Source organism: Sycon ciliatum, chromosome 11 (genome assembly GCF_964019385.1).
Source record: "Sycon ciliatum chromosome 11, ocSycCili1.1, whole genome shotgun sequence".
In the NCBI taxonomy this organism is placed as follows: Eukaryota; Metazoa; Porifera; class Calcarea; order Leucosolenida; family Sycettidae; genus Sycon; species Sycon ciliatum.
In genome coordinates, this window is record NC_088653.1 from 18,543,599 (window position 1) to 18,558,421 (window position 14,823).

Sequence of the window (14,823 nt, forward strand, 5' to 3'; positions counted from 1 at the left end):
GGACGGACGGACGGACGGACGGACGGACGGACGGACGGACGGCGGACAGACAGACACTGACAGACAGACAGCAACAGGAAAACATATCAGCACATACCTTGAACATCCATGGTGAACGTCACGTTTTCAGATCCGACATCGTTCCTAACCAGGACAGTGTAAACGCCGCTGTCCGAGGGTATCAAGCCGGTCAATCTCAATCGCAAACCATCACCGGACAACTGCACCTTGTCCACATCCGTATTGACTGGAGATCCGCTGTGCGTCCATACGATAGCTGGCACTGGATATGGTGTGTGTTTCAGTGTGACGTAGAACGTCACATTTTCACCGAGCAGTCTGGTGTTGGTCAAGGCTGAGAATGTGTCCACGACAGGTGGCACTGGAGAGGAATGAAAATACAAGGGAAACAGAATAATAACAATGTGTCACTTCAGGGATCGATTTATCCGGGTTCGCATCGCAGTTTGCGAATCAAAATTCACTGGCTGCGATTCGCTTTTCGTTTGTTATCGCCCAAAACTGCGATGCACTACAAAGACCAGTTGTGTGCAGTCTACATGCGACTGTTGACTGTTGTACACACTGCTGACTAGGGAGTAGTATTTTACTACTCCAACCAACTGGCCTGTCCTGCTCAGTCCGCGCGGGTCGCGGACTCGCGGATCGCGCTCTTTCGATTTTGGACACTGCACTAGCACTGGTCGTACATGACTGCAGTCTTCTGAAGTTTTGTACACGGCGGTGACTTTTCCTGATGTTCTCCTTTCTTCTTTCACTGTCAAGCTCAGTTTGTTTCTGTTTGACAAGGCACAGTTGAAGTCGATGGTTCTTAGTCTCATGTAGCCAACATGTCAGTGAGTCTGATCAGTGATTCACTGTCCAGAAGAGGGACAAAGAACTGGACGCGCCAGGAATGTCGATTCGTTTCGATGAAGAAAAGGAGAAAAGCGAAATTCGATGCGCTTTGCACGAAATGTCACGATCGTTTGAGCGCTTTCCTGAGGTTTCTTTGTCGAAGGAATCAGTGGAACTGCCCTGTTGAAAGACATTGTGTTGTGAAGAACTCGAAGACGGATGGACGCTGAACATGTAACGTGCCCAAGCGAAAACTCTAATGTAAATATTCAGGTCGAACATTCGCTTGGAAAAGCAAATAGCAACTGCAGCTATTGTCCTCTTCTTTACGAAATCCTGCTATTGTACAAGCTATACATGTAAACTTTTGATGAAGGAAAACTGCTAATCAATACTGGGAGTTGCTAGTCAATTGTAAAACTGTTTAGCAGTGACTGCTATGCAAAAAAATCAAGGTAAATCGATCCCTGTACTTGTATTGTTGTCGCACTACCTGACTGTGTAGTATCTTGTTAGGGGCCGTCCGTAAATATCAATGTTTTTTTAGAGACGATATTCGTTCGTATGGCGGGGGTTTTGACCCTGTTCGTTGTTTTTGGCGGAAAAAACATTGATCTTCACAGCTGCTATTTTTAGGTATGCACCTTGTACTTGCTTGTCTCGGCTCGTGCACCATGCAGCATGCAGGCACTTGAACCTTGTGACTTGTACTACTACTAGTACTGCAGCACGTATTATGTACCTACCTGTACACACAAACCGTTCAATATACAAAATATCGGTCCACTGCATAAATGTATGTATGTTCGTATTAGGGGTCTGGGGAGATATGAACAAATATCGTCTCTAAAAAAATATCGATTTTTACGGACGGCCCCTTACCTTTGTTGTATACTTTATTTATAGTGGAAATCAAAACAGGCAAAATGCCTAATAACATTGGACCCACTGTGAATAAAATGTTAATGATAGCTTGCATAGACCGAGGTCCTACCGGTAGGACCTACCGGTAGGACCATCATACACAGACATGCTGCATGGCCTATGTTCTAACATTGACCTAAAGCTTGACCCTAAACTGTTGCTCAGGGGCTAATGAAGGAGTCCATAAATTTTAGACATGATCGCACAAGGCATACTACGAAATTCCACGGTAACAGCCTATGGTAACCATGGAAACAGAGTATGGAATTATGCATCACACTGCCTTGGCAGGCTAATAGAAACATTAGGACCTCACCACGATTGATGTGCCATGGTCAAATTGCGCATATGCAATACACTGGACATAGCCTTGCATTTTGCGCCATTACTTTGCCTGACAAAGACCTCATCTCAACAATTGTTTCAAGAAATTTCTCAACCAAAAGCACTTTTGCAGCGCGATTTCTTGGGTCCTACCGGTAGGACGGTATGCAAGCTATCATTAAAGGATATTGTGGGGTACCTTGGTGGATTAGTAGACAAAGTACGCGCACTGAAAATAGATGCGCTGAGCCGTTTCTTGTTCGATTTTGACAAATAATGGCTTGTTGTTTTGCTCTCGACCTTGGCTATCCTTCTACCGTTCAATATTTTACAGAAATGCAACGGCTACCCCTGTTTTTTTTAGCCGAACTTTTGCCAAAGTTACTGGAAAACCCGGAACTCGTTTGAAAAAATACGAACGGTGGAAGTCTTGGAACGTCTTTCGTGCGTGTGGATTCAAAAATTCAGGCAGTTTGAGCCAACCGCAATGAATCCCGTAGAGTTGAAAGTGAGTGATATTGATGGGAAAATGCGATTTGAGCACTGACCGATTGTGTGGTACAGTATATGCACGCGCCTGTCACGTGCATGATGTAGCTGGCTACGCTAGCATGCCAATCCGTGAACCCTAAAATTTGAATGAGCCGAATTAAAAATGTGTGTAGACAAGAAGAAGAGAGAGGTGGACAGGCAGACTGACAAAGGCAAACGGAGTGCCGTATTTCCCCGATTGCAAATCGCACTCGATTGCAAGTCGCACTCCTATTTTCAAGTCCAAGTCCTATCGATTCGATATACTCACTTCAGTGGTAATCGTGCTCGATTTTAAGTCGCACCCCCGTTGTTGGCCTTGAAGTTGAGTGTAAAAAGGTGCAACTTATATTCGGCGAATTACGGTAACAGACAACCAGTAATGGTCACATATATACGTGCTAGTTTGTACGTGAAGTGTGTGGGTTACAGTGAGGGCTGCGTCCCACCCGCCTGTGTGGATTCACAGGAAGTGTGAGTTACGAAGTCTGAAGAAAATGTTGAACGGCCTCTGCTGGGATGACGACTACACCATAGCTCAGTGGTTAGAGCATCGCTGGCTACAAGCGAGGGTCCCTGGTTCGAGTCCTGGTGGTGACAGTCAATTTTTTTCTTCAGACTTTTCCCGTTTGTCTCTTTCCCTCAAACCAGTCATATATATATATATATATGGTCCGCAGATTGAGTATATATATATATATATATATATATATACACACAACAACAAGGTTGTCAATTTCATAATACTAAAAGCTTTTCACCCATTTTCATCAGTAGATACATGGGAATGAGCAAGAACGAAAACGAAGCCAGAATTTATACTGGGGGTAGGAATCAGCAAGAATATTCTTACGCGCCTCAAATTCACACTACACTACCATAAGAATGTATGGAGCGGTGGAAAAATGCGGGAACAACACATGAGGGGAATGCAGTACCAGAACAAACACGTGATAAAGCTGTCAGTCCGGTTGCAGCTTGAACAGCCGTAGCACCTTGATGTGCTTCTTTTGTCGACACAGCTCTGGCCTCAAGCTACGAATGTACAGCGCCTCCAGTGTGAATCTGTGCGCGCTGTTCCGGGCTGGTGTGATGACACTGAAGCTGCTGTTGCGTTCTTGCGGGATGCATTCAGGTTGCGCCTGCAAATGCTTTGTGATGGCGCTATCACTTGTTGCCACACGTTTGTCAGGCGGCTTCTTGTACAGCTTGTCTGGGATATGCTGCTTGATCCTTTCCGAGAATCGCTGACATGTCTCACCAACGTACGTAAGAATATTCTTGCTGATTCCTACCCCCAGTATAAATTCTGGCTTCGTTTTCGTTCTTGCTCATTCCCATGTATCTACTGATGAAAATGGGTGAAAAGCTTTTAGTATTATGAAATTGACAACCTTGTTGTTGTGTGTATATAAATTTTGTTCGCCTACATCTCTATTTAAATATATATATATATATATATATATATATATATAGAACAATAGAAGTGCTTTTGCACGAAACTCAGAGTAGCAACACTGAGAAACTTGGAGATCCTTTGTGTCTGAGTGTATATATATATATATATATATATATATACAGTTGTCTAAAGTCCCTAGGCTGCTTACAGTGCTCAATGTCCACTGGACGCTGTCTGATGAAGTGTTCTGACACGAAACTCGGAGTTACAGCGGAATGAGACTGGTTTGATTCATTGCTGTGTAATATTGTATATATATATATATATATATATCAGCATGTACACAAGAGAGATTGGAAGCTTTGTCACCACTCTGAGTTTCACGTATCACTACGATCCTCAGGCAACATATGTCAGCATTTACCTCGAACATCCAGCGTGAATGTCACCCTATCAGACCCTGCACTGTTCCACACCAAAACTGTGTAAACTCCCGCGTCCGATGGCGTCGGCTTGGGCAGTTTCAGCGACAGTCCACCATTGGACAACTGCACGCTGTCTGCGCTGGTGTTGATGGGAGATCCGTTGTGCGACCATTCAATAGTCGGCATTGTGCGGTGTGTTGTGTTCAGGGCGATGGAAAACGTGGCGCGTTTGCCAAGCCGTTTGCTGACGTCCAAAGTTGAGAATGTGCCCACCTCTGGAGGCACTGGGCATGAAATAAGAAAAAGAGAAAAAGAATACGCAACAGTTAGCACTAACAAAAAAACGGGCGGGCAGGCGGGGCAGGCAGGTAGGCAGACAGACACACGCACACACGCACACACGCATGCAGTCAGGCCATCATGCAGGCCTGCACACAAGCATACAAGTTGGAAAAGGAGGGTTAGTATTTCCATACCTTCAACATCCAGGAAGAACACCACTTTCTCAGAACCCACGGTGTTGTTAATGAAGACGGTGTACGATCCACTGTCGGACACGGCCAGATTAGCCAAGTGCAAGGAGAAACTATCCTCCTGCGATTGTACCCTGCTTTCACTGGTGTCAATCGGCACTCCATCGTGCAGCCATGTGATAGTCGGCGCTGGTGTGGGTGTGTACTTCAGGGTAACGTAGAATGAGATGTCGCCGGTGGTGGTTAGCCTTGTATTGTTCAACGTTGAGAACGTGTCCACAACTGGAGGAACTGGGGGGGGGGGGGGGGGGGGGACAATAGTAAATACAAAAGTAACACAACCGACGAGGAAACAACAGTCGTAAAATAGCAATGAAAAATATCAAGTGTGGACTCATAACCATGTATAAAACCATTAAAATGAAACAATTCCAGAAAGTTCTGGAATTGTTTCATTTTAATTGCATTCTAGCATGAATATCGAACTTTTTTCACCAAACGAATTGTTTTAGTTTGGACACAACCCTTCCCTCCCTCCCTCCCCTCAGAATGTGAAAAATGTTGATATAGTACATGTAAAAGTTGCAAATGTGTCACTGCTCCTATCGCCACCTACATGTATCAATTTGTTTTTTGCAGGAATCCGGCCACAACGCCTGCACAAATACATACGATGACATAACAAAGCCCTAAAATAATTATATAGTTACAGCTAACACAGCCTTTCGCCTCTGTTGTGTGTGTATAATATAATATATATACATGTCAACAAACAATGGATCACTCATATTGTTTTGAAACTCGGAGTTGCAAAACAATATGAGTGATCCATTGTTTGTTGACATGTGTCATTGCTTCCCCCAAGAAATTGGATGTTGAGCACTTTTTCTGCAGCTGCAGGCATAGTCTTACTGAGTATATTATATATATATAATATATTGATTGAGTATATATAATATATATATATTTCGCTCCTGCTCTTGTAGCAGTTGAGCACTCTTGCGTGGGGTAGTGCCTTTGCTGTTTGCGTTATGCAGAGCTCACTGACTTGTCAGTTTGAGCACTCTGGCAAGGTACGTTCGGGCCTGATTGGAAATTTTTATTTCCATTGCTATCAGGTTCGGCCTCATTTCCTCTGTGCTGCGCTGATGAGTTCAAAAAGAACGAAACAGCATGCTGTCCGCAGATTGAATATATATATAATATATACTTAGTAAGACTATGCCTGTAGCTGCAGAAAAAGTGCTCAACATCCAATTTCTTGGGGGGAGCAACTGCCCGCTGCGTGGAGCATGCCAGACCGATTGTGTCGTGTACGAAGCAATCGTGGGCGGCGCAAACGACCGTAAGTACTACATTGGTTCGGCTGAGACGCCCTTCAAACTTCGTCACGCCAATCACAAGACCTCAATGCGGCACGAAAAATACCGCAACTCCACCGAGCTGTCAAGCTACGTTTGGTCGCTCAAAAACCAGGGTCAGGAGTACAACGTGTCATGGAACGTCAAGCGCAGAGCCAAGTCGTACAGCCCAACAACTAAGCGCTGTAACCTCTGTCTAACAGAGAAGCTAGAAATTATCACGGCCGACAAAGCAACCCTCCTGAACACAAGGTGTGACCTCATCGCCAAATGCCGGCACAGCACTAGATACCAGCTGAGCAAGCATTCAGGTGTGACTTAGCAAAATAGCGCATACTGGCTCTGCTGTAGTACAGGCATCCAGTATGCTTTGCTAAGCAAGGCATGTCCTGGTGTGGCACTGGCTCTGCTGTAGTACAGGCATCCAGCACGCACCTGAATTTTCACACCTGAAAGACTAGTGCAACCATCGCACCCAGCTGTAACTCCTCAGACTTCACTGGCTCTGCTGTAGTACAGGCATCCAGCACCCAACACCTGAATCCTAACACCACCAAAGAGGCAAGTGCCGCCATTGCACCTAACTGTAACTCGTCGGACTTAATTGGCTCTGCTGTAGTACAGGCATCCAACAGATAGCGCCTTGGCAAATTGGCTCTGCTGTAGTACAGGCATCCAACAGCTGGCAACCCCCCCCCCCCCACTGCAAATTGGCTCTGCTGTAGTACAGGCATCCAACAGCTAGCGCCTTGGCAAATTGCACTGCCCCACTATGCTATAGTCATCTAGCACTCAGCTTCACACACTTCTCAGCCGGCAAGTTAGCCCATTGATTACGTATCAGGGGTCCCGCTAAGCCTTACACTTGCTTCCGCCTGCATCCACCTTAAATTCCCATTATGCTTTGACCAGTCTGCATTGAATATTGTTCGCCTGATGATTGCACACAGTGCATGAAACTCGGAGTAGCGAAATATTATGAGTGATCCATTGTTTGTTGACATGTATATAATATATATATAATAAAAATTTACTTACATGTGTCAATGCTTTCCGAAGCGAAATTGGTTAACCCCCTCCCACCCCATAACGAAATTATTTCGTTTTGTGCAAAAACACTTTTCGATGTTTATGGACGACCCCTTAGACCGTTCATATTTTCATGTATTTCAGTCTATGCACAGTTGAGTCCTCGTGTACACATTGGTATGCTGTGCTTGGTAAAGTTCCAGCCTGGTCGTTCTTCGGCGTTCCATTCTTCGGCGCCAGACAGACAATAGTACACTGCTTACAGAGTCAAACTTGTAAGTTGCCAGTTATGATCACAGCAGGGTGCCAACAACTGTCGAAAAATAAATCTGGAAAGAGAAAAGGACCTATATGTAGATGAGTTGGAGCTAGGTGTCAGGTCGTCGAATGTCTCAATATCCTTGTCAGTTTTGTGCCTTGCTGTCGCACTATCTGACGGCATAATTATTATCTCGTTACCTTGGTGGACTGTTAGTCATAACTAGTAACTTATAGGTCCTTTTCTATTTACATAATTACTACAAGCCCATTGCGCATTACCAGATATGGAACATATGAGTAATGCATGTGAGTACACTGGGATCAGCAATGCACTGTTCAACACCCCCAGACGACCATGCCCAGGTGTCTGTGTGGGGTGCTTATGGTACATATTACGCCATTGCGCAATAAGCCCATTGGCTCAACATCCGAGTTTTTAAAACGAAATCGATCGATGGTGCTTGTGGCAAAATGTGAAGTCTTGCATTACTTGGATCATTGTCAAAATGTCAAAATCTGAAGAAAAAACCATGTTGACTAATAGCACTGGGAAGGATGATGTGTGGGAAGAAAGACTGACAGGTAGAGCCAGATGGAGAGACAGGCACACAGTATTAATCAAGTACATGTGAAGGGCTCCAATTCAAAACGAGATAAATCCATTTTGTGGAAAGTTCAGGAACTGCAGTTTTTCATTTGTTCGCTTCTGGTCTACACAGCAGCATCAATGACTTTTATCGCGTTTTGCAGCAGAACACAAACTTCAGGCATCATTTTGACTGGGATGTATCGCGTTTTGACCCGTAATGCCGACACAGACGTCCGTGGGCTGAAAAAAAATTCTTCCGTGACTAAAAAACGCAAAAGCTCCGGTTTGGTTTGGTCGCGTTCTCAATTGGAGCCCTTCATGTAGTTATATCACCATTTACCTCGAACATACAGCTGGAATTTTACGTGATCATAGCCTGCGCCGTTCTGCACCAAGACTTCGTACTCTCCTCTGTCCGACGGCACCACGTTGGTCAGTTCCAACGACAGTCCACCATTGGACAACTGCACCCTGTCATCGCTGGCATTGATTGGATGTCTGACGTGCGACCAGACGATCGTCGGCATTGTACGGTGCGCGTGCTCCAGGGTGATGGAAAAGTTGGCGGGCTTACCGAGCTGCACAGTTCTGTGTAAGGATGAGTGTGCACTCACTCTTGGGATCACTGGGTAGGTAAGACAAACACCAAGGAAATGTTAATAAGAACCTATACGTATTTGTATTTTCGTATTTTATTATATTTTAAGGATTTCCCAAAGGCTTTGGGCCTATCGAGGGGATCTTCTGAAAAGGAGAAGGACAAAATGTTGCGAGTTATGACTAACTGTCCACCGACGTAGCCAGATCGTGTACAGTCAGCGAGTGCGACAAAATGGCAGAAAACTGACAAGGAGTACTGAGACATTCGGCGACCTGACACCTAGCTCCAGCACTTCTCCAAGACTCGTAACTCATAACATGTTGTCCTTCTCCTTTTTCAACATAATTTAATTGGCTCACCATCCGAGTAGAACCTATACGTGTTCGTGATATCTTGCTTACGGGCCATCCGCAAATACTGTAAATCACATAATTTTAACGACCCGCAAAGTTAACGATTTTCTGATTTTCGAAGGTTAACGGTTTGAAAACTTAACGATTTTCTCAGACAGATGCAATAATACTTCGAAGTACTGCGAATGCTCGTCAAGGACATTCGTTTTTGTCAATCACAGTAAACCAGGAACGCCGCTGCGACATGGTGTTGAGAAGCAAGACATCGATCTCAGGAGAATAAAGAAAATGAAATTAATTTTATCAAGCGTAAGAGCGTTAAAATCTCCAATTTTTCGATCTCCTGCCACTTCGTCAAAATGCATCTGAGAGACTTCGGAGTTGTTCGCACCGACTGCTGAGCGTCTCTGCTATCATCTAGATCTATTCCATTGTTGAATTCCGTTGAGAATTGACCGAGTTACGATCCGTTGAACATGCGCTGCATGCCATAATGTGAAATGATCGATTTCAATCGTGCGAGGCCCAAAAGCATACGACTTTTGCTAACGACTTTTAAAAGAGAGACTTATCTTTGCTCGTTAACTCGTTAGATTTACTTGTTCGTTACATATTCATGATTTCCAGTATAGATATTATTAACCCATTGAACGCTGATGACGTCTATAGACGTCATTGAAAATGAACCCCATGCGTGGGATGACGTCTATAGACGTCATGGGATATAATTATAGTGATTTCCGTCACTATCAAGAGTGTAAAAGCACTGTTAGTCATTTGGATCATGAACCTGCCTCTTGTACGATAGGTCATCGATACGAATCCCGCTTGGTAACACTATGCGTCTTTTTTTCTTCTCTTTTCAGCGATCTTTCAGCTGCAATTGCACACATTTAGCGTATTTCACACAATTTGAGCAAACTTGCGTCCCCTATTGTGAAGCGCTATTCTTTTCGGGGACTGTATCGATTCTGTCACCCTGTGGTTGATAGATAGTCTTGGCAATCATTTCCAAAATATGTGAGGAACCAGTTGCCAGAACCCTGGAGTTTTAGAACTTTCTATTTGCCCTGTTTTTAGCATTTTATATACAGAGTACCATAGGCAAGGCCCAGTAGCGCTGAATGGGTTAAGAAACGAAAACTAGTCGTTTAGGGGGTGGGGGTTGAGCGCCTGGTCATTTCTCGAAAAATATCGATGTACATTTTGCATGCGTGAGTATGTCCAGAAAAAAGATCAAACATAATATAGATACTATGGCAGGCCTGCCACACTTGCATGGAGAAAAATCTGACGGGGGGGGGTCCGGGGTGTCCACCGGCGGGGGTGCAGGGGGCAGGGCCCCCTTGGTGAAATTTTTTAGGAAAATGGCTTACTGTTGGGGCCCCAGAACACATTTTTAACTGTCCAGCACACGTACTACAACCATGTCAATTATGAATTAATGGCCAACTGGACTAAAAAGCGCTCAAAATTAAATAATCGGTGGTCCCTCTTTGGGAACAATATCGGTCGGTTTGTCAGACAAATCGGACGACTTCCGAAAAATCGGAGGAAGTGGCAGCCCTGCAATGTACCATTTGTATGTGTTCGTTTCTCAGGTAGGGGAAAGGGAGGGAGGGGGGGAGGGGGGGTTGAAGAGAAACGACTAGTTTTCGTTTCTAAATAAATGTCGGTATTTACGGAAGGCCCCTTAAACGCACGGTCAGCCAGCAATATGATATAGAAGAAGCACGCTATCCGCAAACAGTTGTCTGGCCTTTCTGTGCATGTACGTGCAAGAGTTTGCGGTCACGTGCGCGGAGTGATAACATTTACTAGTACTTTGAAAAGGAGCCCGGACAACAATCGTGTGTGATTTTTAAAGGATGTACCTAAGCCTTTCCATACCCTAGCCAAACCCATGAGCGGGATGCACAATGTACTTGAAAAAACCAATATCCACATGTGTGCGTGAGCATGGGGAGGGGGGTGGGGGGTGGGGGGTGGTACCTGGACCGTTAAAATAGAGATTTCGAACGGCTCTTAATAGGTAAATTACTAAATTTTAATTTATTTTCACTGGATTGATCGAAAGACGCAAACGGGAAAAGTCTGAAGAAAAAGTTGACTGTCACCACCAGGACTCGAACCAGGGACCCTCGCTTGTAGCCAGCGATGCTCTAACCACTGAGCTATGGTGTAGTCGTCGTCCCGGCAGAGACCGTTCAACATCTTCTTCAGACTTCGTAACTCAAACTTCCTGTGAATCCAGACAGGCGGGTGGGACGCAGCCCTCGCTGTAGCCCACACACTTCACGTACAAACACGGCGAGCCCCAAGTCATAAAACGTTCACTGGTTTGAAGGAAGACGCAAACGAGAAATTTTCTTTTCTCGTCAGTTCTGGCTCTTTGACAACCGATATACTGTAATTTCACAAATTTTCGGCGTACTTTTATTTTTGGTTCTTTCGGTGCATCTGTTTCATACCTAAAATTTCAACACACCAAATAAAATACTAACACACATAATCCAATAGGGAACTTCTTCTCTGCACCTAAAATTTCTGTTCACCTAACCTGGCCCTTTGCCCTCATACCGAAAATATTGACCACCGAAAATTTCTGAAATTAGAGTAGCCGCTGTCCTCTTGCATATCACTATGTCGACAGGATCAAGTATCGCCTCCACCAGTATGGCCCCCCAACTAATTGACGGACGACCGGACCGACTGAAAGACCAACCGACCGACAAGAGAATGGACGGAATCTCACAGGGGCAGATGGACAGAGACATGGACAGACCGATGGACAGACACATGGACAGACAGACAGAAAAACAGGCAGATGATTCAGAAAAGCAGAAAGCGCAACAGATCAACAGATTGGTAGGTGGGTAGGTGGGTGGACGGGCGGGCAGAAATACATACAGCCAGTTAGACAGGGCAAGGATAGCAATTTCAGAACATACCTTGAACGTCCAAGAAGAACGTCACTTTCTCTGATCCCACAGCGTTGCTGATCGTGACTGTATACACTCCGACGTCAGACATTGCTAGATTTTTCAACATCAACGACGAGCTATTGCTAGATGATGTCACCGCGCTCACCCCTGTGACGGGGGATCCATTGTGCTGCCATACGATTGTGGGCGCTGGAATAGGAGAATGCTTCAGAAGAACGAAAAGAAAGTCGGTTCCATTGATTGGCCACGTGTTGTTCAGGACTGAGGACTGGTCAAGTATTGGAGGAACTGGGGAACAGACAAGAGATACAGAGACGAGAGAGAGAGAGAGAGAGAGAGAGAGAGAGAGAGAGATAGAGATAGAGATAGAGATAGAGATAGAGATAGAGATAGAGATAGAGAGAGAGAGATGATGATGATAAAAAAAATCGCTTGACACACTCGTGTAACAAACTGGACGCAGCAATACCTTTCCTAATGCTGCCGTTGTGTGGCTCGCCTATCCACTCTTGTATGATATAGACTGATATACAGACAGACGGACGGACGGGCGGATGGAAGGACGGACGGGCGGATGGAAGGACGGACAGACAGACAGATATGCACACAGACAGACAGACAGACAGACACTGACAGACAGACAGCAACAGGAAAACATATCAGCACATACCTTGAACATCCATGGTGAACGTCATGTTTTCAGATCCGACATCGTTCTTAACCAGGACAGTGTAAACGCCGCTGTCCGAGGGCATCAAGTCGGTCAATCTCAATCGCAAACCATCACTGGACAACTGCACCTTGTCCACATCCGTATTGACTGGAGATCCGTTGTGCGTCCATACGATAGCTGGCACTGGATATGGTGTGTGTTTCAGTGTGACGTAGAACGTGACATTTTCACCGAGCAGTCTGGTGTTGTTCAAGGCCGAGAACGTGTCCACAACAGGTGGCACTGGAGAGGAATGAAAATACAAGGGAAACAGAATATTAACAACGTGTCACTTGTATTGTTGTCACACTACCTGACTGTATAATATCTTGCTACCTTTGTTGTACACTTTATCTATAGTGGAAATCAAAACAGGCAAAATGCCTAATAACATTGGACCCACTGTAAATACAATGTTAAAGGATATTGTGGGGTACCTTGGTGGATTGGTGGTCATAACTAGTAACTTATAGGTCCTTTTCTCTTTCCACGTCACTATGGGCTCAACATCCGAATTTTTTAGTGTCATGTATACTTAAAAAATACGTGAAGAAGGAAACGAAACGTTTTAAGACTGAAAGTTGCAATCAGGAGCAAGAGCTGCTATGGTATTGTTGAAGTACGTTATTTTGTGTACGTCGTGTGTACGTCGTGTTGGTGCATGCGCGTGTTGCTGTGGTGTGAAAAGCAGTCTTCGTCTTGAGTTCGCCATGTCTAGTTGTGTTTCCGTAGTCGTCTTGCAATAAACAGTCTTTCAAATGTAGTTATCGTCGTCCCTTTTTTTAAGTGTGGAGATGGCACGGGACTGGGAGCAGGTGGAGAAAAGGAAGTTACAACAATATGAGCATACCATATTTCCCCTGGTTGTAGGTCGGATCCCATTTTCCACGGCCATGCCGTATCGTTGCCATATACGGTCGGTCTCCAATATAAGCGCGGTCTCCAAAATAAGCACGGGGTAGAGGGGTGTTGAAAAAAATATAAGCACGGCGCTTATAATAGAGAATATACGGTATTCACTTCGGTAGTAAGTCGTGCTCGATTCTCGATTGTCAGTCGCACCCCCACCACCCCCCCCCCCCTCCATTGGCGCTGTGGTGTTAAATGGTGCGACTTATATTCGGGAAAATACGGAAATCAAGAACTCAGATGGTCAGCCAGGGACAACATTGTAACATGGGAAATCGTGGGCAAAGGTTATGCGAACGAGTCCACCAACTAAACTGGATTTTGAACAGTCGCAGAGTCTCAGTACTCTGTCAGTTTAGAAAAAAATACCCGACTGTCATGACGACATTTTCTTTACTGCCGTTCTATCCCGCTGTGGTAAAAATGTGCTCCGACAGGAACATTACCGTATTAGGACACAAGTTATGGGATTGAGTGCACCAACTAAAAAAAAACGGATTTTGAACTGTCGGAAAGTCTCTCTTTGTCAGTTTAGTGCCGTATTGTGCACGTCTGACTGCTCAAAATCTGGTCTAGTTGGTGGACTCGATCGCATAACCTGTGCCCAAATACGGTAATGGTTCTGTCAGAGCACGTTGTTACCACCGCGGGATAGAACGGTTGTGAAGAAAATGTCGCCATGACATGTATTTTTTATATACTTGCACTCACTTGATGCTACCATCAGTATAACCAGTTAAACTTGTCCCCGTCTCGTTCTCAGGAGGCCAGGAAACTATATACAGTAAAACCTGTGACTAAAGACCACCGTGACTAGCGACCAGCCTGGTACTACAGTAAAACCTGTAACTAAAGACCACCGTGACTAGCGACCAGCCTGGTACTACAGTAAAACCTGTAACTAAAGACCACCGTGACTAGCGACCAGCCTGGTACTACAGTAAAACCTGTAACTAAAGACCACCGTGACTAGCGACCAGCCTGGTACTACAGTAAAACCTGTAACTAAAGACCACCGTGACTAGCGACCAGCCTGGTACTACAGTAAAACCTGTAACTAAAGACCACCGTGACTAGCGACCAGCCTGGTACTACAGTAAAACCTGTAACTAAAGACCACCGTGACTAG

General features: G+C 45.0%; 1 protein-coding gene across 1 annotated transcript in view; it reads right to left on the reverse strand.

The window, feature by feature from the left end:
• The window catches only part of LOC135827158 (hemicentin-1-like), an 86,045-nt gene that overhangs the window by 31,638 nt on the left and 39,584 nt on the right, over positions 1-14,823 (reverse strand). Inside the window, exons 11-16 of the mRNA XM_065339685.1 lie at positions 12,744-13,028; positions 12,080-12,361; positions 8,515-8,799; positions 4,938-5,225; positions 4,461-4,745; positions 98-382 (exon numbers count right to left, since the gene is read on the reverse strand). Of these exons, the coding sequence (XP_065195757.1) occupies positions 98-382; positions 4,461-4,745; positions 4,938-5,225; positions 8,515-8,799; positions 12,080-12,361; positions 12,744-13,028 (1,710 nt within the window). The remainder of the gene's footprint in view (positions 1-97; positions 383-4,460; positions 4,746-4,937; positions 5,226-8,514; positions 8,800-12,079; positions 12,362-12,743; positions 13,029-14,823) is intronic.